This window comes from Magnolia sinica, chromosome 14 (genome assembly GCF_029962835.1).
Source record: "Magnolia sinica isolate HGM2019 chromosome 14, MsV1, whole genome shotgun sequence".
NCBI lineage: Eukaryota > Viridiplantae > Streptophyta > Magnoliopsida > Magnoliales > Magnoliaceae > Magnolia > Magnolia sinica.
Window position 1 is genome coordinate 5,672,321 of NC_080586.1, and position 22,835 is coordinate 5,695,155.

The 22,835-nt window shown below is 37.4% G+C and overlaps 1 protein-coding gene, 1 long non-coding RNA gene and 1 other non-coding gene across 8 annotated transcripts; all 3 read right to left on the reverse strand.

Moving 5' to 3' along the window:
• Positions 1-2,506: 2,506 nt before the first annotated feature.
• On the reverse strand, positions 2,507-11,580 carry LOC131225136 (putative aconitate hydratase, cytoplasmic). Of its 5 annotated transcripts, XR_009161211.1 has the most exons (12): positions 11,247-11,580; positions 8,058-8,164; positions 7,732-7,849; positions 7,142-7,225; positions 6,946-7,050; positions 5,332-5,366; positions 4,990-5,205; positions 4,744-4,886; positions 4,600-4,656; positions 4,361-4,453; positions 3,977-4,027; positions 2,794-3,240 (listed from the first exon to the last, which is right to left on the reverse strand). XR_009161211.1 is itself a non-coding variant. In XM_058220581.1 (10 exons), exons 4-9 carry the CDS (start codon positions 6,984-6,986, stop codon positions 4,409-4,411), a joined length of 537 nt encoding a protein of 178 aa, XP_058076564.1. In that variant the 5' UTR covers positions 6,987-7,050; positions 7,142-7,225; positions 7,732-7,849; positions 8,058-9,430; the 3' UTR covers positions 2,507-2,746; positions 4,361-4,408. The 5 variants fall into 5 exon arrangements, 2 of the variants coding, with proteins under 2 accessions (XP_058076564.1, XP_058076563.1); XR_009161212.1 differs by lacking the exons at positions 3,977-4,027; positions 11,247-11,580 and adding an exon at positions 2,507-2,746 and having other exon boundaries at positions 3,129-3,240; positions 8,058-9,429; XM_058220581.1 differs by lacking the exons at positions 2,794-3,240; positions 3,977-4,027; positions 11,247-11,580 and adding an exon at positions 2,507-2,746 and having other exon boundaries at positions 8,058-9,430.
• Positions 11,581-13,237: 1,657 nt separating this feature from the next.
• On the reverse strand, positions 13,238-16,635 carry LOC131225139 (uncharacterized). 2 transcript variants are annotated; one of them, XR_009161215.1, is made up of 4 exons: positions 16,495-16,635; positions 13,735-13,829; positions 13,439-13,529; positions 13,238-13,347 (listed from the first exon to the last, which is right to left on the reverse strand). It is a non-coding gene; the product is annotated as an uncharacterized LOC131225139 (long non-coding RNA). The 2 variants fall into 2 exon arrangements; XR_009161214.1 differs by lacking the exons at positions 13,238-13,347; positions 13,439-13,529; positions 13,735-13,829 and adding an exon at positions 15,637-16,223.
• LOC131226388 (small nucleolar RNA SNORD96 family) lies at positions 14,898-14,987 on the reverse strand. The gene has a single exon (XR_009161776.1). It is a non-coding gene; the product is annotated as a small nucleolar RNA SNORD96 family (small nucleolar RNA).
• Positions 16,636-22,835: the final 6,200 nt, after the last annotated feature.

Consider the following 22,835-nt stretch of genomic DNA (forward strand, 5'->3'; position numbering starts at 1 on the left):
AATTGTTCCTTTGCAGTTCAGCCATTCTACAGCCCAATGACCACCTTCAATAGTTGTTGAATATTTATTTACTCCTAATATAAGTTTAAGTGCCCTGTGAATAAAGGAGTAGAGCAGAACTGCAGTGAGTTGCTAAGAAAGTGCAATATTTTATAGAAAGGATAATTAAAAAGTAAACAAACATGGATACCATTAAATTCTGTGGAATTTCATACTTACACTGAGTAGGGTGGAATTCAGAAGACGTTACTACATCCGCAAGTAGAAGAAAACATGTAAGAAAGGCATCTTATTTCATCAAATGGGCATATTAAGAACCTGTAGCAAGCATGGGACAAACACCAAGAGCTACTCCTTGACTAGCAACAGAAAAGGCCCCCACAAAGCCAACCTTTTTTTTATTTATTTAAAAAGAACTCTCTTTTCCATTAATGGCAAGGAATGTACAAAGAGATATTTTGGACGGGCCTACCCAACAAAAGATGATAGGCCCGCCTATCGTGAGAAAAGAACAAAAAAGAAAGAGACAAGAAACTCTAATCAGTTATTGAGGAATTACAGTATATGTAGCCTGCATATCCAAATTTAATATCAATTAAGCTAACTGCCATAATTGAGGAATTACAGGATATGTGGCCTGCATCTTTGCATGGTATACACGGGCTTTCAACTCAGACAAGTGGGTTGTGTGGATCAGAATCCATACCTTTGATCAATTTTACCCATCAGCAATTGGACTATGCCTTAAAAATTCCACTGATAGGGCAATCTTAATCTGCCAATTTGTAGCCTATAGAAGCAGTTAAGAAGAGAAATTGAACAATGGTCCATATTCAACTGAAAAAGATCCAATGTGAGAGATTTTGTGGGCATTCTCCATCCACGGTGAGACTCAACAGCCCAATAAATAGATTGTTGAAATGTGAGACCCACTTGTCTGGCATGGAATTGAAAATGGTTACTTAAAATAAAATACATGACTAGCCAAATAGGAACAATGAGACTCGTAAGCCGGATCATGGAAGAAAAGACAATATGATTCAGCAACAATTGCAGCACATGCATCACGAGGGTCTTTAAACTTTGAAACCTGAAAATTTAATCATGAAATAAGGTGTAAAAGAAGAAATCATAGAATAACTGTAGTAGAAGAAATAAAAAAATCAATGCATAGAACAAACCCTTTATTATCAAAAGTAGAGCATCCAAGCTTGAAATGAATATTTTTTATGTAAATGTCTTACAAATGAACCCATGTGAAGTAAATGTGCCATCCATGTTTATGAAAATGGACCCGAATATCCAACGAGATGAGAATCCCTCTAGTGTAAAAGATATATGTTGTATTCAAAATTATATTCAGGAAATAATTTGAGAAGGAAAAATGTATTGAATCATTCAACAAGCATTAACGTACCAGCCTGCAATTGGTTGAAGATGTTTACCAAATTTCCGTCAATCAAGGCCTTTGCATCTTTCAGCACTTCTGCATCTTTCTAATGAACAACCTAGATAAATCAACTACCAGTATCACACCATTAAAGACAACCAAATTAAAGGTAATGACAATCACAATCCAGCAAGCTTTTGGCACAATCAGTTCTACCACATAAATAGAAAATCACACTTAAATGCTCTAATGACATCATTGGGCTAATGCTGCCAAAATCAAAGACACATTTGGCACTTGCAGAAACAAGTTGCAGCAGGCAGCAATGACAATCCAGGACTGGACAGAGGGATTGGAACAGAGCACATTGCAAAAAAGAGTCTTCACCTCAAAATTGCATTTCAAAAACTCTGCAAAATGGGGATTTAGAATACACTCAAATCCCAAAACACCATTGGCAGGAAGATATGGTGAATTCCATCACGTTATTCTTAGAAATAAATGAAAAGAAAAAGAAATATGGAGCACATCATAAACTTATGGGATCTTGTGTGGTTTGATCCTCACCATAACAGTAGGTAGATAGAATAGTGATCCTCTCAGTCAGCTGAAAATGAAAGAACCATTAGTTCCAATGTTTTGAATGGACAAAAAACTCTAATCAGTTATTTAATTGTTGAAATTATTAACTTGTTAAACATACATGAAGCAATGAAATAATCAAGTACAGAAACAAAATTCCACACCCAAGATAAACTACAGATAATACACTACCAGAAAACTGGGAAAAGGCTATGAATTAGATCTGTGCCATAGAAATATGGCTAAGGTTTTAATCCGTAGCATCACCGTTGTCATTGATGCCGAGAAAATTGGTCTGAAACCTATGGCTACGAATTTAACCCGTAGCTATAGCTAACAATAGCTACAGATATAATCCGCAGCAACTATTTCTGTAGCCAAAAATACGGATAGTATTTGTGGTAAAAGTAGTGCAATCTGTAGAATAACTGGTCGGATTAATAGCTACGGTTAATATCCGTAGCTATTTACTAAAATTATAACCATTCATTCAGTCAATTACCACCTGCATAATCATTCATTCATTCAATTACCAATTCTTCATTCAATCAATTACAATTACAATAATGCTGAAAATACAAATCTTGGTGAGTCTGTGTGCACTCGCATATGGTACCATAGTGAATTACTCACCTGGTGAGGATTTCGGTCTATGATCGACTGCTGCTTGAATTTTAGCTTACACGAATATTTAGACTTTCCTTCTATTTGCATGGTACCATAGTGATCGCAGTAGAGCTTTCCCAGAATAAGGTTGTAAATGGAAGTTGTGACCTGAAGGAAAAAATAAAAAAGAAATACACATTTCAGCTTGAACCCTATGAGGAAACAAATGTTACTATTTTCATTCATGATTTTCAAACCTCACACAGTGTAAGTGAAGAATACAAAAACCGCACATGAATTGCCACAGCCTATGTTACCCAAACACTATGAATTGCAATATGAACAATACTAATCACCATGAGGAATGGTTGACAGTCCAACACAATCTACAGCAGGAAAATTTAAATGCAAAATAAAAAAGCAGCATCAGACTAATTACCAGTTGCCAGCAAAAACTAATTTGGAATGTCCAGACAGTGCAAGAGAAAATAATATTGGAGTCGAAAAAATACATCATCTGTGGAACTTCACTTCCTCCTTGAAACCACACCTTCAACATCTCATTTTGGGCCGTGAGCAACTGATCTCCTTGTTGAAGCTGCTCAACCGTCAGTTGGGCATCTAGTACTTCTGCTTGCCGTTGATTGATTTCCACAATCCAGCTACAAAAACAAAGTGCCCATATGAAACTAGTCCTAGAACTTCATTTTAAAATATCAAAATAAAGAAGACATGAATGCAAGATGTTATGTGGTAGAAGTGAATAGTTCCATGCACCAAAAACAATGTTCTTTAGGCACTGGAAATCTTTTTTTTTTCCTGCCAAACTGCAATTAAAAAAATAAATAAATAAAAAATTTGCCGCTTGGAGGAAATCCTTTTTTCACCATTAGGAGCCTTTACTGCAAAATGTTGTTTTGAAGCTCGCTTTGCTCTACTCTCCCATGGCTAGTTACCATGATCTTTGCAACTATTTTGAATCCCATCACATAAAGTTTCCAATGAGCTCTAGATTGTCATAAATCGACATTTGAGTATGAAGTTGTGGTCGAAATGATCAGAGGCTTTACGTTAGTTCTCTATTAAATAGAATGGATGAGGCCCAAAATGAGTAAACAAGATAATTTACAATGCTTAAATGAGTAAACTACAAACATAGTTATTGTGATGCACCAAAACCTCAAGAGCAGGAAACAAAATTAGTTTCCTAGTAATTCATGAAAGCGGGTGGACTCCACAATATTCCGCAAAAGAAAGAAAAAACAGGCAGTCCTTGGTCTTGAACATTCAAAGAAACCTCAATCATAGTCTTAAAGTCTCACGAGTTCTGACAATGTGCATTAGAAAAGCAACAGCACCCATTACATGGACTTTTTTTTTTGGGTATAGCATGATTACCTCCGAATGACAAGGGAAAAATATGAGGGTATTTGAAATTTGAACTTGTACCTGGGAAAGCAAGACAAACACACACACACACACACACACATATTAAAACCATTCAACAAAGGAAATACCAAAATAGATAAGCTAAAAGAGATTCACATGTTAACTAGAGAATGAGAGCAAGAAAAATTGCATCATTATTGAAAAAAAGATCCTGGCTGCTTGTGAAAAAAAGATATAAAATTCATCTTTCCAACATAAACAAGTAACAAAATTCAAATCAAAAGCAAGTTTGTTACAAGACCACTTTCAAAGTACATCAATATTTGATGAGTACACTTGCAACAAATATTCCAATCACTAAACAAATTTGTAGAAGAGATTGGTGAATAATACCTGGCAATTTTCTTGGTTTTCTCAACGGAACAAACTTTGCACCAATCGCTAACGCAATTGGAGGACCAAATATAAAGCCCCTAGCCTCAACTCCTATAAGCATACCAAATTCAATATCAAATCCATTGAATTAAGCACCTTCATAAGTATAAGCATAAAAAGGGACCAACAAAAAGAAATCAATTACATTTCAGAGTCAAATGCTCAATTAAAACTGAATGGTTAAGAAAGATGTATACCTCGTTGTAGTCAACGAACATGTTGTTTGCTCTTAGATAGGCTTCTATCATTGCCACCTGGTATATAAGAGGGTGGTTTCCTCATCAACCAAATTTCTAATCCCCCCATTCCCTAGTCAAAACATTCACAAGTACAATACTTACAGTTTTGTCACTTCGTCTTGTTAGCTTGAGATATTGTAGAGTGACATGATCTACAGGAAAGAAACCCATGGTTGCTCCATATTCAGGAGACATATTAGCAATAGTAGCCCTATCAGCCAATGATAATTCACCCATGCCCCCACCTATATGAGAAAAGTAAAGATTCAGAACAACAGATTTATGTCAGAATAAATGGAATGGAAAGCCTGTGGCCCAATCTATTCAACTCCATGAAAATGAGATTACCATAAAACTCAACAAACTTGCCAACAACCCCATGCTTCCTCAACATTTGCATCACAGTCAAAACTAAGTCGGTAGCTGTAACACCATTGTTCAATTTTCCAGACAACTTGAACCCAACAACACCAGGCAACTGCTTTGTTGATTGCTGAATTGAAAACACCTCAATGATGTTATGCCCACGACAGTCAAGTAGACTAATTATCTGGATGATGTGAGCTAAAAGAAAAAAAAAAAAAAAAACACATCTTCATGAAATGGGTAGGTGTCTCAAGTACAAGTTTCTGCTTCTATGGCGTTGGAACTCTCAACACCTGTATAAAATGACACTGACAAAGGCCCAACCTGTTGTGTTTCGATAATTCCGAATGGAGTTATGGCTGAAAATGAAACAAGATTGGTTTTTAGTAAATTTCTGAAAACTGGGATCATTTCATGCATTCTTTGATGATTCTGATATGTTGTTTACTTGTAATTGCTTCATATTCAAGAATGATGAAACTTGCAACCATGTGCAAGAAAAGTAGGCACTAGAAAAGGGAAAAGCAAGTAAAATCAGGTCTGACAATGCTAGAAGCCAAGTAATATCTGACAAAAGTGAAATAAAAGTTGATGTGGAATTCCGAACAATTCTAGTGAGGAATGGTTAATTGATTCAAATTAACATATCATGCAGCATACTTTTCTAGCTCATGTCGGATGTCAAGTACTGCTTCTTTGATAGCAATTACCTTAATTATAAAGGCACTTGTAACTGAGTCAAGGGAAGAGGTTCTCCATTTGCTACACGGATCTGCCACTATACAAGGTGTTGGCCAACAATCATCTCAATTACAGGGTGCTCAACCTATGAATATGCTCAGCCACAAAAATAACCACCTGGTTGAGAATATTGAAAGTAATAGTGGATGTCTACTGCTTGTTAGATGAGCTGGTAGAGACAAGTGCACCTCTGTAAAATTGCCTATGAATGGCAGTTGATTCCACCTCTGTAAATGTAGAAGGGAGACCCTGGATTGGGACCATCCACCGAATCTGGTCCTGCTTTGCATGGACCATGGCTAAAAGCATCTAGCTAGTAGGACAATGCTCTCTCTCCTCGTCAGTGATGAGATAGAAAGGAATATGATCATCTAGGATTTCCAATGTCAAGTCTCATTCATCAATCAGCAATACTAAGTAAAGAATAGGAATTTAGAAATAAAACTCATTATTCCCAAGAGTCCAAAGGATAAAAAGACCACCATATTTTCCTTAAAATTAGTATGGTTTATCAACGAAAAAACCTGATATCAGAGATTCAACCTGAGAATCAAACGCCCATCATAAAAAACTGCAAATCCAAAAAAAGGAAATGAAACCAATGCATGTTGATTAGAACACATTTTCAGATTTCTAATCAAAATCTGGTCCATCGATGAATAGCAGAACCGTTAAGATATAGAATTTCAAAAATAGAACACGCTAAGAAGAATTTAAAAAAGAAAAAAAGAAAAAAAGCCATCAAACAGGGTGGACCATATCAAAAGCTCAAGTGGACCACACCATATGAAATCAGTGCTAATATCTACTACATACTACTAATGTGCCACATATTCTACGCCAAACAGGGAATGCATCAGATAGTCACTTTCTAGCTGCTCAGCAGCAGGATAGTATGGATTATAGGTAGCTCAATCCCCAAACAAGCCTCATTATGCAGAGAGGAATAGAAGATATAAGAAAATCACCAAAGGATCCTTCGAGAAGATCACAACTGCGTGATTTAGCTGAGATTTTCTCATTCTTTGCATAATCAAACCTCCAAAATCATATCATCAAAAATCGCATGATCAAACCTCCAAAATCATATCAATGACTGCCATCATATGCAACTCAACAGTATGGAACTTCACCTACTAAGCGACCTGTTCACAAAAGTCAAGATGGCTACACATCTAGAAAATCTACTTGCGGTACCTTCCGAAGGATGCCATTTGTATCATAAGCCAAACGAGCATTCACTGCAGTCGACACCCGACCAGGGACTAACTGTGCCAGGTCGGCTCCAACATTTGCTAAAGCCTGTAAAGTGCAAACTCCCAAGTATTCATAAGTAACCCAACCAAGCAAATCCTATACAGATTAAGCACAATGCAATGCGGAGAAGGCATACCTTATCAAAGAAACAGGACATCTGAATGCTAGAATCCTGTTCAGCACAGTGCTCCCCATCCGCAAGAGCTGTTTCTATAGCGCTCTACACCATAAATCTCAGCCATTTTCATGATTAAGCAGTCTAATTTGGTGTAAAATTTCATGATATTCTTTGCAATCAAATGTACTGTAACAAAAAAACAAAAAAAAAAAAAAAAACCAAGCAACCACGAAATTGAACTGAAAATGCAGATTATTTTTATTGATTTACATTAAGTATGGGGCTAAGGTAGACCCAGCCTAACATCCAACTAAAATCCTAACCATTCTGAGCTGTATAAAAAGTAGAGCTGCGCCCATGTTCTCTTCTGATGATTTTTGGGCACATTATCCAATCCTAACTGATTTTTTCTGTTTTGGTACGAAAGGCTTGTAAAGAAATCACCCTTTTATGTTGTTGATGACTAGTAATAAATGTTCTTTTGCATATATTTTCCATGAAGTTTCATCTCCACAATCCTATTATAATACAAAAATCACCCTCCACAATAGCTTTTGTTATCATGGGAAGGCAATGAAAAGTTGGTGCTATTTGAATGAGTTGGTTACCTGTACTTGGTGGTTAGGTGATGGAGAAGGACCAACATCTCCAGTTTACTAGCTCATTCCTTGGCCAGGAGTGGATTCCATTGCCAAATTGCATGAATGTGTTGGCCTTTGGAGCTACCTGTATGTATGTAGTTTAATTGATTAAAACCCACTATCCTATTATAATAATAATTATTAGCCATAAACACCAAAGGAAATTTTAAAAACTCAAGAGGATGGTTGGAATTTAGTGGTCTTTATGGGGGAAGGGAGAACTAGTGGGATAAACTTAAAAAATAAAAATACAAAAAAGGAGGTGGTAACCTATTCCAATTTTGAAACAGTACCTCAAATCTGGCAGGATCAAACTTGTCAGGATCAGTAAAGATGTCAGGGTTGTGGTGAATGTTCCTGAATAGTGGTAAAACTTTCCATCCTTTTGGTATAAGGTACCCTGAAGAAGAGAAAGAGTCATAGTCATTAAAGAAGAATAAAAATCGACAATCTCTTGACAGCTACAATCCTCCCATCAGGGAGAATCCCCTGCCCAAATCCAATATCAAATATCAAATTTTCAGTATCTCAACTCTCTGATTCGCATGACAGAAACGGGCAACCACAGAAAGGAAGAAGAACAAATATACAATTCTTGGCCCGAGTTATCGGTGTCTTCATTTGGGACAGCATACCGTACAGGTGGGGCCCATCTTTCAGTAATCTAGATCATTCATCTGGTAGGCCCCACTGTGGATGGGTGATGCTACTTGGCATTCATTAATTGGCTGGCAAATAACTCTTGAAAATAAAATTTAGACAGTGGTTTACATGCAATGGGAAGTACACGAGTGTGATGGCTGGGAATGTTCAGTGGAGGAGATTTCTGTCCATCACACATCCATTGCCGGAAAGAAGTGCCCCACCTTTTCCCAAAATACAAAAGGCACACACACCACCACCCCAAAGAAAGAAAGAATGAGAGAGAAAAGAAGTATTACAGAAAAATCACTTACTAAAAAAAAATCAAACCATAAAAAAAGATGACAACTCTTCTCATGTGAAGCAGAATCCAGCCTTCTCAAAAAATATAAATAAATAAATAAATCCTAAAGAAACACAAATCCAATCCACAACATGAAAAACAGGCACAGATGAGTTTAGTTGGTGCATTAGAATTAAAAAAAAACAAGATCCACACATTAATACCAAGCTGTAGAGGCCATCAGATAGATAAACACATGATTTCAAAGAATAACTTTAATGAACTCCTTTTTTTTCATTGACACGTGTAAAACTAATAATATGCCCACAAATAACATAAGAATGATAAAGATAATTAAAGATCTACATGGATCAAATTATTCTATCCATATGATCAGAGAACAGCTGAAAACAAGATGGCCACATTTTGGAGAGGATCAATAACTATTTCGGGTTGGCTATCAACAAGTTTACATTTTGTGGAGGATCAATAACTTTAAGGTTGCATTGCATGTCATCAAAATAAGTGCAATGACACACCCTGCTTGCTTAAATATTTCTGCGGCCTGCATTTGGTTTCTTTGGCAACAGGTACATGCCATCCCATCTCTTTTCAGGAAAATTATATTTAAGAACTATGTTATATATATGAGGAGGGTGTGTCATTGCAACTTACGTTCCATGATCATCTGAAACATGAGAGATTTTTTCCAACTTAAGCACTGAACAAAAAGTAATACACCATTCTCAACGAGAGAGAGAGAGAGAGAGAGAGAGAGAGAGAGAGAGAGAGAGAGAGAGAGAGAGAGAGAGAGAGAGAGAGAGAGAGAGAGATGCGACATTTGTTGAGAGAGAAACCAGCGGAAAAATGGAACGTAACAACAGAATTTAAACGAACCCTCATCTACCAATAAGTGCTAATCAAGATGCATAATACGAAGCAATATCCACAAATGGCTATAAGATAGGAAATTCCTCATTTCTTTTGTCAGACAACATATTTAAAGAAACACAAGGGCATTATTTGGATAACTAATGTGGATTTCGTGTCTCTAAAATAAAAGCATCAGAAGACAAAACTAGGATTGTCTCAAGTTTTTTTCATTTTAAAAAACTTTTTGACCTTTTTGCAGCATCAACCTCGAGAGTGGGAAGCATAAAGGAAACCCAAGGTCAAGTGATAGAGGATGATCCATTCATAGTCTTCTGGGGTGATCTAGAAAGGTAATAAAGGTCAGGGAAGCACAAGCGCTTCTTGCAATGGAGAGATGCAACACATATAAAGAGAAAGATCACTGATCAAAGAAATCACAGGGTCCAAATTTCTGGTAGGACAGTTTGTGGGGTTCGCTTAACTGATTATGTGGATGGTGGAGCCCACCACTGATTTGACAAATGTGATGTGGGCCCACTCTTAAGGTGTATCAAGCATTAATGAAAATTATCTCATGTCATGTAAGAAACAGTAACAAATAATGTGAGACTATTTAATCAGTAGCTGATATGGAAACAACTAAGTAGAAACAAGAAACATGAATGAGCAACCAAACGCACCTGCACCAATTAAACACCATTGCCCCAATTAACCACATATTCCACATCAGTTTTTTGTAAGTGGTCCGATTGAGGAGTATTCCAAAGTTGGTCACTCAGTTTTCGAGTTCTTTTTTCTTATTGTTTTTGAAAGTTTTTGAGTTTACTCGATGAATTAATAAACAAGTCACTCATATTCTAAAGCTTTACTCTGACAACAATTGAAAAAGCCTTTTTTTTTTTTTTTTTATGGATTCGCAGTTAGTTTCATTACTCAGAAACTAGAAACTAAGTCATCCTGGCTCAGTTCTGAGCTAATCAGTGAGATTTTTCAAAACTGATTTCATATTTAGCTCCAATCAAAATTCCAAACTTCTCTCCAAGTTGATTGATAAATCAAGCTCCAAAGTGATCTTTAAGACTAACCTCTGACTTGAAGGAACAATAGCTCTTAGATTTATCCACGAAAACAGCCTCATTTTCTGAATTATCAAGTTTCCCAACTGTTTCTGAGAAGTTTGGGAGAGACCCACTTCTGAAACAAGGGGAAAGAAAAAAAAACAGAGGAACACTTTTTTTTTTTTTTTAAAAGAAAAAAAGAAGAGTAGAAATTGATTCCGACAGAAATAGAAAAAAATCCCACCAACCACAAAGAAGATTCCAACAACACACTACTTACAAGTTGATCGTGAATTGCACACCAGTTGAGTCACATCCTGTAATCAGGAGATGACCTGCTTATGCAAAGCTTCCGAAATTTGCCAAAATAAGTGTTGTTTGAGGAAACCACGCAATATATAAACACAAAACAACTTGGATAGTACCAGTGAAACCTCACACCGTTTGCAACTATGGCACTTCTTATCCCGTTAATAAAATAACAACATGAAACATTCCTTGTTGAGCCATTTCATCAAACAGTTAGCATGCATGAAATATACGAGGAATTTTTTTATTTTTTTTCCTTAAAAGAAGAAAAAGAAAAGGAAAGAGGAACAATCCACCACAACCCAATCTACCCATACCCTACTCATCTACGAGCCTGCTGAGATTTAACAGCAAATCACCATCACCACATCTTCAACCAGCTGCCACAACTCTGTGGCACACAACTGCCGACCCCATCAAAACCTCTGCTTCCACCCTCTCCATTTGGCATCACCATCACCATCACCACAACTTTTAAATGAATCAGATAAGATAAATGCGTCTCGTTTGAGTTGATTTGGATTCGGTCCGACCCATCCAGTTCCACACCATGAGTTACCCCTCTTTGGGGTGAGTCATGCCTATTCACTCCATACGAATTTCACCATTTTAGTCATTATATGCAATCAGCACACAAATTTCCCATAAATCTGCAGAAAATTAAACAGATACCGATGCCCATTTCAATGATTTCCACCAAGTCCATTCCGAGTTCAATAGAATATGTCAACATAGAAACAAAGAGCTAGAATATTCATATTCATACAACCAAACACACACATTCCTGATTTTACACTTCTCTGAGGAAAATTTAAACAGTTCCAGATACCTATTTCATCGGCTTCAACCACACAGTTACCACATCAGAAACACAGTAACTTCAAGCTATCTAGACCTAATATAAATGCAAAGAACAAAAACATAGAAATGGAAGTTCTCTAGCTAAGTCTTTCTCATTCAACTGAGCAAGTGCACCTCATTTTACATTAGTTCGCTGAAAATTGAAAAGACCCAGATGCCCATTTCATCAAATTCCAACAGATGGGTTTCACATTATAGAATATTTTCAAAAATGGATAAAACCGTCAAGAAATCTAGCCCAGGTCTAAATACAAGAAAAGAAAAACAGTAGGAAAGAGGCTTCTCTGTTTAAGTCATCTTCACGCTACTGACCACACATACACCTCATTTGACATCAGTCTGCTGAGAATTAAACAGATCCAGATGCCCATTTCATCTATTTCATCAGCATTGATGCCACATTACACAATTCCTCGCAGAAAAACACTAACTCAATGAAAGCCGGATCAAATTACAAAAAAGAGACAACAATAGAGAGGGAGGTTCTCTATAGAAGTCGCTTGCATGCAGCAAAGCACACATACAACCCATTTTATATCAGTCAGCTGAAAATTACCAAATACCCAGATGCTGGTTTCATCGGATTCTACTCTACGGTTTCTGCATTACCCAATATCTCACAGAAATACATTCAATTCTAGAAATCTAAGCTGGATGCGCAATCTGTTGCGAGAGAGAGAGAGAGAGAGAGAGAGAGAGAGAGAGAGACTAACCGTTCTCCTCCTTCTCCTTCTTCTTCTCCTTCTTGCGGCAAAAGGAGGTTTTGAAAACGCTAGCGAGAGAGAGAGAGGTTGGGAAACAGAGAGAGGGGAATGCGGCCAAGAGACAGGGAGAGGGTGAGGGAGAGCGGGAGATTGAGAGAGGGCGAGGGAAAGAGAGAGAGGCCGAGTGTGAGAGAGAGATGGAGAGAGAGATTGAGAGATGAGTTTTGGGAGGTCTACTGCACGCGGGAGAAAAGGGCGGACGATTTTGGGAGGGGCGCGTTTTGTTTTGGAAGGGGTGTGTGACAGACGGCCTTTAACACTTTGGGTTTTAGGACTGTAGGGCCCATCGTGATGTATTTTATTTATCCACTCCATCCTTTAATTTTAAAATATAAGTGTTGATGCAAAAAATGAGTCAGATCGAAGCTATTAACAATAGAAATTTAATTTTTATTATTTCTTATGGTGTGGTCCAATTAGACCTTTAATCTACATAATTTTTAGGCTCATCCATTGAAATTATATAAAAGAATTTATGGACAGCTTAGATCAAACACATATATTACAATGGGCCCCATGGAGCCCCTTAAGCACCATCAATATCTAACAAGGTTCTGGTGAAGAGGTAGGTTTTAGCTACAGATAAATTAGGTTTTAGCTATGGATTAAATCCGTAGTATAATTACTACAAATTTAATCCATAGCCAAAAACTTTCAAAGCTTTTGCTCATTTTTTGGTAGTGATAATTTCGAATCTACATAGCATATAAACAGGCGCTGCTGGGATCCGCAACAAAGTCCGACAGATCGGGATTTTTGTAGGATATAACACATACATCAATCCATTACTGGCCTGAAAATAGTAAACTTTATAATCAACATTCCACATTTTACAAGACTAACCATTTAACTGGTGAATTTATGAGTTGGTATAGCATATCTACCTGCTTTCTGATTAGAGTTAGGGATGGTGAATATCCATCTTCTTTCAAATTTGTTGAGCTTGCATCAGAGAGTTCACTTTCCTCAATCTCACTATTGTTAAGACAAATGGATAAGGATCAGTTCTGTATTCATGTAGTTGATACAAGTAGCATGAACACAAAAGTATACAGAAATTAGTAAAAGACAACTTGTCAAATTGGACCATAAGCTCATTTTGAAAATATAGGCTTATCTTGTAAATCATGAGATATATTGTCATAATCACATCATCCACAAATTCAAGGGATATATTTACCTGTAAAGTATTTCTGCAGAGGTAGCTTTCAGGCATAACAACTTTGGCAAGATGCAATGGTTGATATATGTGGCATACAAGTAACTCAAATTAATCTGTCAGCACCAACTTAGATGCATCATAATCCAGAAATTACCTTGATTTGATTACCATACTAGCCAATTGGTGGACAATTATCAGATGGTTAGAATTGAAAAAAAATAAAAATAAAAATAAAAATCCAACTGTTCAACAAATAAGTTTCCACAAATCAAGGTTAAGATTGTTGAACCAATCTGATTTTCAGATCATAACCTCTATCTACAGTGGACCCCACAATTTGAATGGCATAATGAGATAATGCATGTCGCATTTACAAATCTCTATCTCTAAGTGCCTGTGCATCATGCATCAAACTATCCTAATTTCACTAGGGCAGAATAGTATAGAAACAACAACCAACTCATTTTGATTTCATTTTTAAGTGCTACGAAACTGAGGATGTGAACCTCATTTTTTTCTTTACCTATTTTGGGACCGTTTCACTGTCCTGATTAAAACTCAGATTCTTAAAGTGAAGAGTCTGAAGACCATCCTAGTGAAGGTGATAAGATCAAAATTTATTCTTGGCATCACGTAGTTGATCTTCAAGGCATTTATCCTCATCCCCATTGCTCTTACTGATCACACCAGCAAGAGTACTGCAATGAATAAACTCATTAGGGGAACAAAATCTCATTGTGCATGTAAGTTGGGGCATGGATTCTTCACTCTGAAGAAATGTTCTGCATATAAGGTAAAGTTCAGGTTCGGTCGGGTTGAGGATTTTCAACTTACACTATGCTGTGGAGAAGGAACAGTTGAACATTTTGAATTATGTTATGGTAACTTGATCTCCACTTCTTTCATATCACGGACACCTGGTTCCAGAATTTTCAGAAACAAAACTATGTGAGATTACTTCAGGATCATTTGAATTGGGGGCATCTAGATGCACTGGATATTTCAATTACCAGGTATTGCAATGCCTGGATGGTGTAACTGCTGGCAATTATAATGAAACAATGTTTTTGCTAACACACTAACATCCACAAAGGGCTGGATGTTGCAAACAGACTAATCAAACATATTGGAAATTAATGAAACAGAAACTATAGTACAAGCTTTACAATCAAGAAATTGAAAGGCCTCAAAATTGCAGAATAACAACAAGGCTTCAATGCCATTCAGTCCCGAAAGATGGTATTTTGGTAAATGGATATCATCACTGGCCAACAGCTCAAAGCTTTCAAAGGGTCGAGATCTGACAAGGATTTAATATCACATGACTAAACATATATTTTATATGACCTCAGATGATAATTAAACTGTGAGAAGGAACAAATGCCATGGAGGATTATATGGTTCCAGTCAGTGCAAGAAATACGATTTTTAAAATCTTGAGATACCATCACAAGATTTTCAAAAACTCACCAGATTCTAAATATCACATTCCTATGCCAACATTAACATGAGAAATAGTAAAAAAATTACAGGCTTATTATACAAATATATAAATATATATTTAAACTTTAGATGTATAAGAAACTCTTAAAATATTTTTTCTTTGAGATTTTCCAGATAACATTCCAAAAAAAAAAAAAAAACCTGGAGAAAATCTCCTCTAAATTTTCAGGGCCAAGAAACATCATCAATCATGTGACTCATCAAAAAATATAATAATAAATCAGAAAGATATGAAAAATGGTAATACAAACTCAACATGAATGACACTTGTAGTAGAAAACAGAGGAAGTGTAAATGCAGCATGAAAAGCTGCAAACATAACATAAAACAATGGCTCTCCGATATAAACACATAAAACTTGTAGTAGAAGACAGAGGAACATTGTGGGGATGTTCTATGCACAATGAAGCCAAAATGTGAACTATTTAGACCACCTAAGGTGGATCCCACATTTATAGGGCCAAGCAAATGTCAATTGAACATTTTATATTTCCTCTTACATTCCCACAAGAAGTAGAACCATAAGAAAATTAAACCTTTGAGAATAAATATAGCTAAGATCTGCTAGTCCTTTTTGACAAACATAAAAGAACCAATGACAATTCTATGACTCCATTGCAGTTGGCACTTGGCAAGATCTGCTAAATATCCTTTTCTGTTATTCCTCGATGCTGCTTTGATGGCACTCTGCCTTCAGATTCCACCATCAGGTTGAGCTCCACTCATCAAAGTGGCATCAACACATCTCACATCTGACCCCCTTCTGTTACTGTCTTTACAGTAAAAGCTAGCTCCAAGTAGCAACAAAAAGGGTCTGTCATTTCCCTCCTAATCACCTTCTCACCTGACCAAATCATCCCTCCCAGTTTTGGCCTTGAAATGACTGTTATCGAGCTTGAGCGCCTATTCAAAGAGTTGGAGGAGATTCTCACCTCCTCCCATGGCTCTTTGGCCCTTCCCATCCCTCCCTTATCCCCAGCTTCTCTTGTCATCCCCCTGTCCATCTATGGAAAAAAAAATAATCCTCTTTTTCATCACATTACAACACGTTCAACTCATCCAAACAATAGATGCCTAAAAGCTACCAAAGAATCAGAATATCTACAGCCCAAAAAAGGGGGAAGGACAATCATATGCCCTAATCCAATATAAAAACTAAAGAAACCCTATAACTCAACTATGAACAAGACAAAAATCTGAATTATCAAATAGATGAATCCAAACGAAAGTCGAATCTACAAAATCGAAAACGGGATTGGGATTTTCAGAACTTACATCGACAGATCTTGAAGATTGGGAGATTCTTCTATTGGTGGAGAGTCCTTGAAGAAGATGCAAGACGCTTTGGGACCTAAGATCCGATTGATGTCATCATGGTTATAGAGCTCGTAGTCGAATCCCTCAGGGACCTTTAAAAAAAAAAAATCATGTCCTGGTTAAGTAGGGCCCGTTTGGCCGGGTGGATTGGAAGGGATTGAATGGTATTAGAGTGGATGACATGGATTTATAGGTAATGGGTGTTGTCAGTGGGTTGTCTTGAGATCCATGGGATTACTCTTTCCTTGGATTGCTATATCTAGTCTGTTTGGCACGCCTGGCTCATCCCGGGGGAAACGGATTGGCTACTCCCCCGACACCCGCCAATGGCGGGTGGTCGGTGCCCCGTGGGCTCCACCATGATGTATGTGTTTCATCCATGCCATTCATCTATTTAAACAGATCATTTTACAATATAAGAACAAAAATGAGCTATATCACAATCCTAAGGGGACCACATTACAGGAAACAGTGTTGAATGAGCGTCAACCATTAAAAAACATTTTGGGGCCATAAAAGTTTGGAATCAAGCTGATTTTTGTTTTTTCCCTTCATCTGGGGCTGTATGACCTAATCAACCTATTGGATGTCAAATAAAAAGTACAGTGAGCCTTAGGAGGTTTTTAATGATGGATGTCCAATCACTATTGTTTTTATGTGGTGTGGCCCACCTTAGATTTATATACCTCTCATTTTTGGGATCAAGCCATAAAATGATATGTAAAAATGGATAAACGGAAAGGATGAAACACATACGTCATTGTGGAGCCCACAGAGCACCGACCATCACCCACGGGGTTAGTGTCAGGGGGAGTAGCCAATCCGTTCCCCCTCCCGGGATTAAACCTTCCCATCCCCATTGTGGAGTCTACATTTGCCTTGGATTGCCTCAGCTTTGGGCTTATGTCCTGCCACAATGAGGAAAAATTGATAGATCGGTGTGGATAAAGCCATACATCTAGCCTGTTGATTAGGTCATACAGACCTAGATGAAAGAAAAAAACAAATATTAGTTTTATTCAAAACTATCTAGCCTTAAGAAGTTTTTAATGATGGGCGTTCAATTAACAATATTCCATGCGAAGTGGTCCACTCATACTTAGCATTTTTGGGCTCATATTATAAATGATAAAAAATAAATGAACGGCATGGATAAAGCACATGCATCGTGATAGCGCACACAAAGCGGACTGGTAACCATTGGGTAGTGGCAGGGTCACTAGTCATTCCCCGTTCGTATTGCGTAATGAGTAAGCTGTGGGGCCAGATGTATACTGTGATGTACGCAATAGCGTAAGCGTGATGTATGGTGAGTGCGTAAGCGTGCTGAGTAACTCACCACTCAATCCGTGTCAGAATGAACCAAGCCCCAGGGTCCAGCAACAAGTTCGGTGTCTCGTGGCACACATGTAGTGGATCAGGGCCGTTGATCTGGCGCACCGCCATGTATGATTGGAAGAGAATGCTTTCCTCACAACGAATTTGCCAAATGAAACCGTCTCTTTCTTTTTCTTGCTGGTCATCTTGACCGTCCACTCACGGATCCCACATGCAATGAATAAGATAGACCAGATCGTTGTGATTTTGGGTTTTTGCTCCGTGGACTCCCTATAAAATCTCTGTGGGGCCCACCGAGATGTCTGTCTTACATCCACTCCGTCCGTCTGTTCCGCCAGCTCATGATAGGAGGTGAGCCCAAAATTCAGGCAGATCCGAGACTCAAGTCTGCTACACCATAAGATAAAAATTGGCGATTGATCGCCTGCCATTGGGACCTTTTTGGGGCAATAAAAGTTTTGGATAAGGCTGGTATTGTGTTTCGTTGCTGGGCATTTCCATCCCCACCGTCTACTGTAGCGTGGCCCACTTGAATCTAGGAACTGCCTCATTTTTTAACTTTCATCCTAACATGAGCTGGCGAAACTAATGGATGAAAATGAATGTCACACGGACACGGCGCCAGGCTCCACAGCTTTTGATTACACGATCTCCCTCTAAGAGGGATGATAAGAAATTCACATCCTTGCTCATTTTAAATGCTGGCCCACTGGATAAATGGTCCCAAGCATTCTGAACATGTGTCACGTGTGTTGTGGAGATGGAAAAAGATCAAGAACAAGAGTGCAAGTGCGCACTTTAATGCCTTGGTGGAGTATGATGGTTGACGCATAATCAATAAAGAAATTGCTCAAGTAGAGTAGTTGGTGGGCCCTCACATAGTGTTTCTTAATTAGACAATTAGGTCGATTGTCTCCTCATTTTGTTAAATTTTGGATATTTTAATACAGTAAAAATATAAACATTCAATGGTCCAAATCTAACAAACAAATGCTTATTAATAAGAAATTAGGTTACCAAAAATACTTGGTGTGTGTTGGTGATCCATAATTCGATCCCTAGTTGTCTTACCTAGTAAACCTTATTGAAAGTGTGGTGTGTGTTAGTGATCCATGTTCGATCCCTAGGGTCCGAGCGCATAGCCCCCAACTCAAAGGCCAATTTTATAATTTCACGCGTTGTTTTATGTAAACCTTAATTTGTTTGAGTAATATGTATTCTCTCGTGAGAGAAAGAGCTGGCATTGGATTATGAGTTTCTTCTTCTTGTTTGGGTCTTTGAGTATAATGAATTACCTTAAATATATGAACATTCTAAAAGGGAATTATGTTAATCTTTGCATTGTGGTATGTCTTTTTTATCTTTTTCTTTTTAAGGTTGTTGTGTAAGTGGTAAAAAGATGGCCCATTTGGATCCACGAAATAAGTTACTTTTTGACCTAGGGATGAACGTGACAAGTTCGATCACCGTCTACCTCAAGGATAACTACTCTGAATCTATGGAGCTTCTTTGGACTCCTCATAGAGACTTCCCAAATTCACGAGGGAATTGATTCGTGATATAAACGAGTCTTCAACCCTAGATACCAAGCTTCGGAAGAAGTTATAAAATTAAACTACAACTAAAATTTCTTAAAATTCGTAACTTACTATAAATAATAAATTTACTTTTTATAGTAAGTGTGCTATGTGGCATAACCATGTTATTCCCCTAATTATTCTAACCACTTTTCATGTTGGACACAACTTCCAAAGTCAATAGATGAAGAGTTATAATCAAAATAGAAGTTATTACAAATAGTAAAAACGAAAATAAATATTAAATTCGTCCATCAATACGATGGAATCTCACAAATTGGCTAAAGGAACTTGTCCTACACCAAAATCAAATATGGTACGTCGAGTAATTCATCCTGATTTGCAAGATATGCCTGTTTTAAGGTTCTAATGATCTTAATGACTTCCGCCTCCAATCGGGCTTCTTTGGTCCATCTTGATGTGTCTGCAACCTGCTTTACATCACTTTTTCTACTTATAGCAGTAGATAAGTAACTTAATTATTTGAGATAGTAAATTTGGTTTAAAATCAATTATAAGTAACTTTTTTACTTAAAGTTAATCACTCCAGTCCAATAAATAAAAATCAAGATTAGATAATTAAGACATAAGTAGCTTATCTTAAGTAACTTAAGATCCAACATTTGAACCCTACTAAGTCGTGGGTTTGGATGTACAAATAACTTGTAAGTGTGGATCCATTTCCCAGCCAAATGGGTCCTATCACATAAACGGATCGGGTTCCTGAAAAGAACCCAAATCCATTGGCTAAAGTCTCTGGACTTATCCTATTATAGCAAAACCTTACCAGAAAATTAACCATCCTTTTAATATGGCAGCCAACACATCATCAACGATTTGTAACCTTTGGGCCCCACTATCACTCACCAGTGGTGATATTCCCTCAAACAATCGAGCTCTTCTGGTTAGTGCGGCGCCGTCGTGGGGCCCATTTACACGTGTTTTATCTTCCACTAAAGCTTCATAAACTGATAAAACCTCTCTATAAATACCTTTCTTCAAACCTTAGTTTATCAAAAACTGTACTCCACCGGATTTTCAGTAGCGAAAGGTCGGTAGTATCTCCTAACCCCCTTCTACTCCAAATGCACCCTTGATTAGATATCTTGATAGCAATTTCTAGTAACTTTTTATTTTATTTTTATACTAATTTCACTGTCTTAAAACAGTACTGTGACCATGAAGGCCTTGTTTATACTTGTTATACTGGGATTGAGCATTGGAATTCCAGAAACTTATGCAGATGAAGAAGCCTATGTACCATACACTTGGAGAGATCAGGTGGGCCATCCGCTTGCAAACAACGTCGTGAACCTCGGCCGGAAAATGGATGGAGGAATCAACAGTGGAAAGAAGATCAAAACCTACAATCATGAAGGAACCATTAGCAGGGATGATATAAACCGTGCGATGGCTGCAAGAAAAGATGCGGATCCCACCAATCAAAATCCTACTGATTCTCCCACATCATCATCTTCTGATGTCCATCGCCAATATGGTCCTGATACATATCAAGCCATTATTTCAAAACCACCGAGTAGAAAATCAAGATAGACGTAACAAGAATGCTTACAATAAGGTGGAACTTTACGTATTAGTCCATCCAGGTCTGGTATTGTATGTAGTGCCATCCATGCTATGTCATGGGTACGTATGCTTTCGCAAAATGTATGTATGTGAGTTTGCTGTTCTCAAAATGTATGTATGTCTGTATTGTAACTATCATGAAATTGGTATCCACCTTTTAAAAAAAAAATAAAAATAAAATAATAATAATAATTTAGATGCATACACCTTATGATGATACGATTGTGAAGCTTTTGTGGTGAGATTGAAAGGCAACCGAAAAAGGGCAAGAGGCTGTTTGGATACAAACATGTCATGTGGAGTTCGGGCTGTCAGAAGTTATGATGTCTTGGACTAGTTATTTTGTTCAATATGGGCTAAATTAAAGAAAAAAAGGATCACCACACATCGGCATACTTATAAAGGAATATACACACAATAGGAAAAGACCGCAAATGCCTATCTACTAAAAACGTATATCATGTCAAAAGGTAATCATCCATGTTCATACACACAGCAAGATCCCAAAAGGCAGTCGTCTCTTGTATTACACGTGATCAACAGGCACAAGTCATGCTTAACCTTTAGCGTGTAGAAGAAGTTTTGCTAACTTGTTGTTGTCGGACTCTGGCATAGTCAATAATTGCACAACATGGCCGACCAAGGACTTTAGTTCAAAATTAGGAAATACCTTTGCCGAATATCCAAGATCTTTCTAAAAGCCACAAGGAGTCATCCAAATATAAAAACTTATATATCGCTCACCGTGGCATAATACAAATAATTAAGAATTTTAGAATCAAGTAAGATACATTTGCTATGTAATAAGAAATTTCTTGTGCAAGTCATGGGATCTTATGAATGGTCACTGCCTTTCTATAAATTATTATAAAAGCAACACTTGGTGATGAGCTCGAGGCCTTACACCAATTCAATTACACACAAACTTTTAGTTCTACATTGCTTATATCTTTTGTCCTCCATAGTCATTTACTAATTTAATTTAATTTTTTTCACTTTTATGCAGCACATTCTACAACGAGTAGTTTAGAACTTTAAGTTTCTTAACTTAGTTTCACTAGTATCCAGCACACCGATGCAGTACTCTAGTAAATTAGTATAAATATATTTAATGACCCCGTTGTTGAATCCTCAAATTATTGAGTTCTTACTTGGTAGTTCTCTTCTCACATCATTCTGATATTTTTCTACATATGTCATCCGGCTGGCTGATATTTTCCATGACCATCAAAGTCAAGAGCACAGCCAAGACCATATCTGTTTTTGCCAGCACAAACTGCCATACTCTTAGGTGCACCAAACACCTAATCTATTTGCATAGAAATTGGGCCATTTGTTTTTTTTTTTGTTAGCTTGTTAGTACACCCCCACACTGTCAGTTCACACTTCACTGTTAGCCATCCCCACTAGGGATTGATACCAAGACCTCAGTGTTGAAACGAGGTATCTTTCACTTAGTCTATCACTTGAGCTATGGATCAGGGTGTAAATTGGGCCATTTGTGCATGTGAGGACAAATGTCCAGATTGACAGCTTAAATATGAATGGGTGCAGACGTGGCACATTTGACTGGTGTGGTGAATGTGTAAAGCATCGTGTTTCTGATCCGCACAAGGGATAAACTATAACTTATATATGGCTAGTTTTGAAGAGGAATATGAGCATCTTTGCATTTTATTTATTTTTTGCTCATGTCTATCCAGCAAATGCGTTGTTGTGTGGGACCCATGTGCAGCCAACGGACGGATGATTTGAACTCTCTATCTACTGGGAGTACCTTGGATGTTTTATGATGAA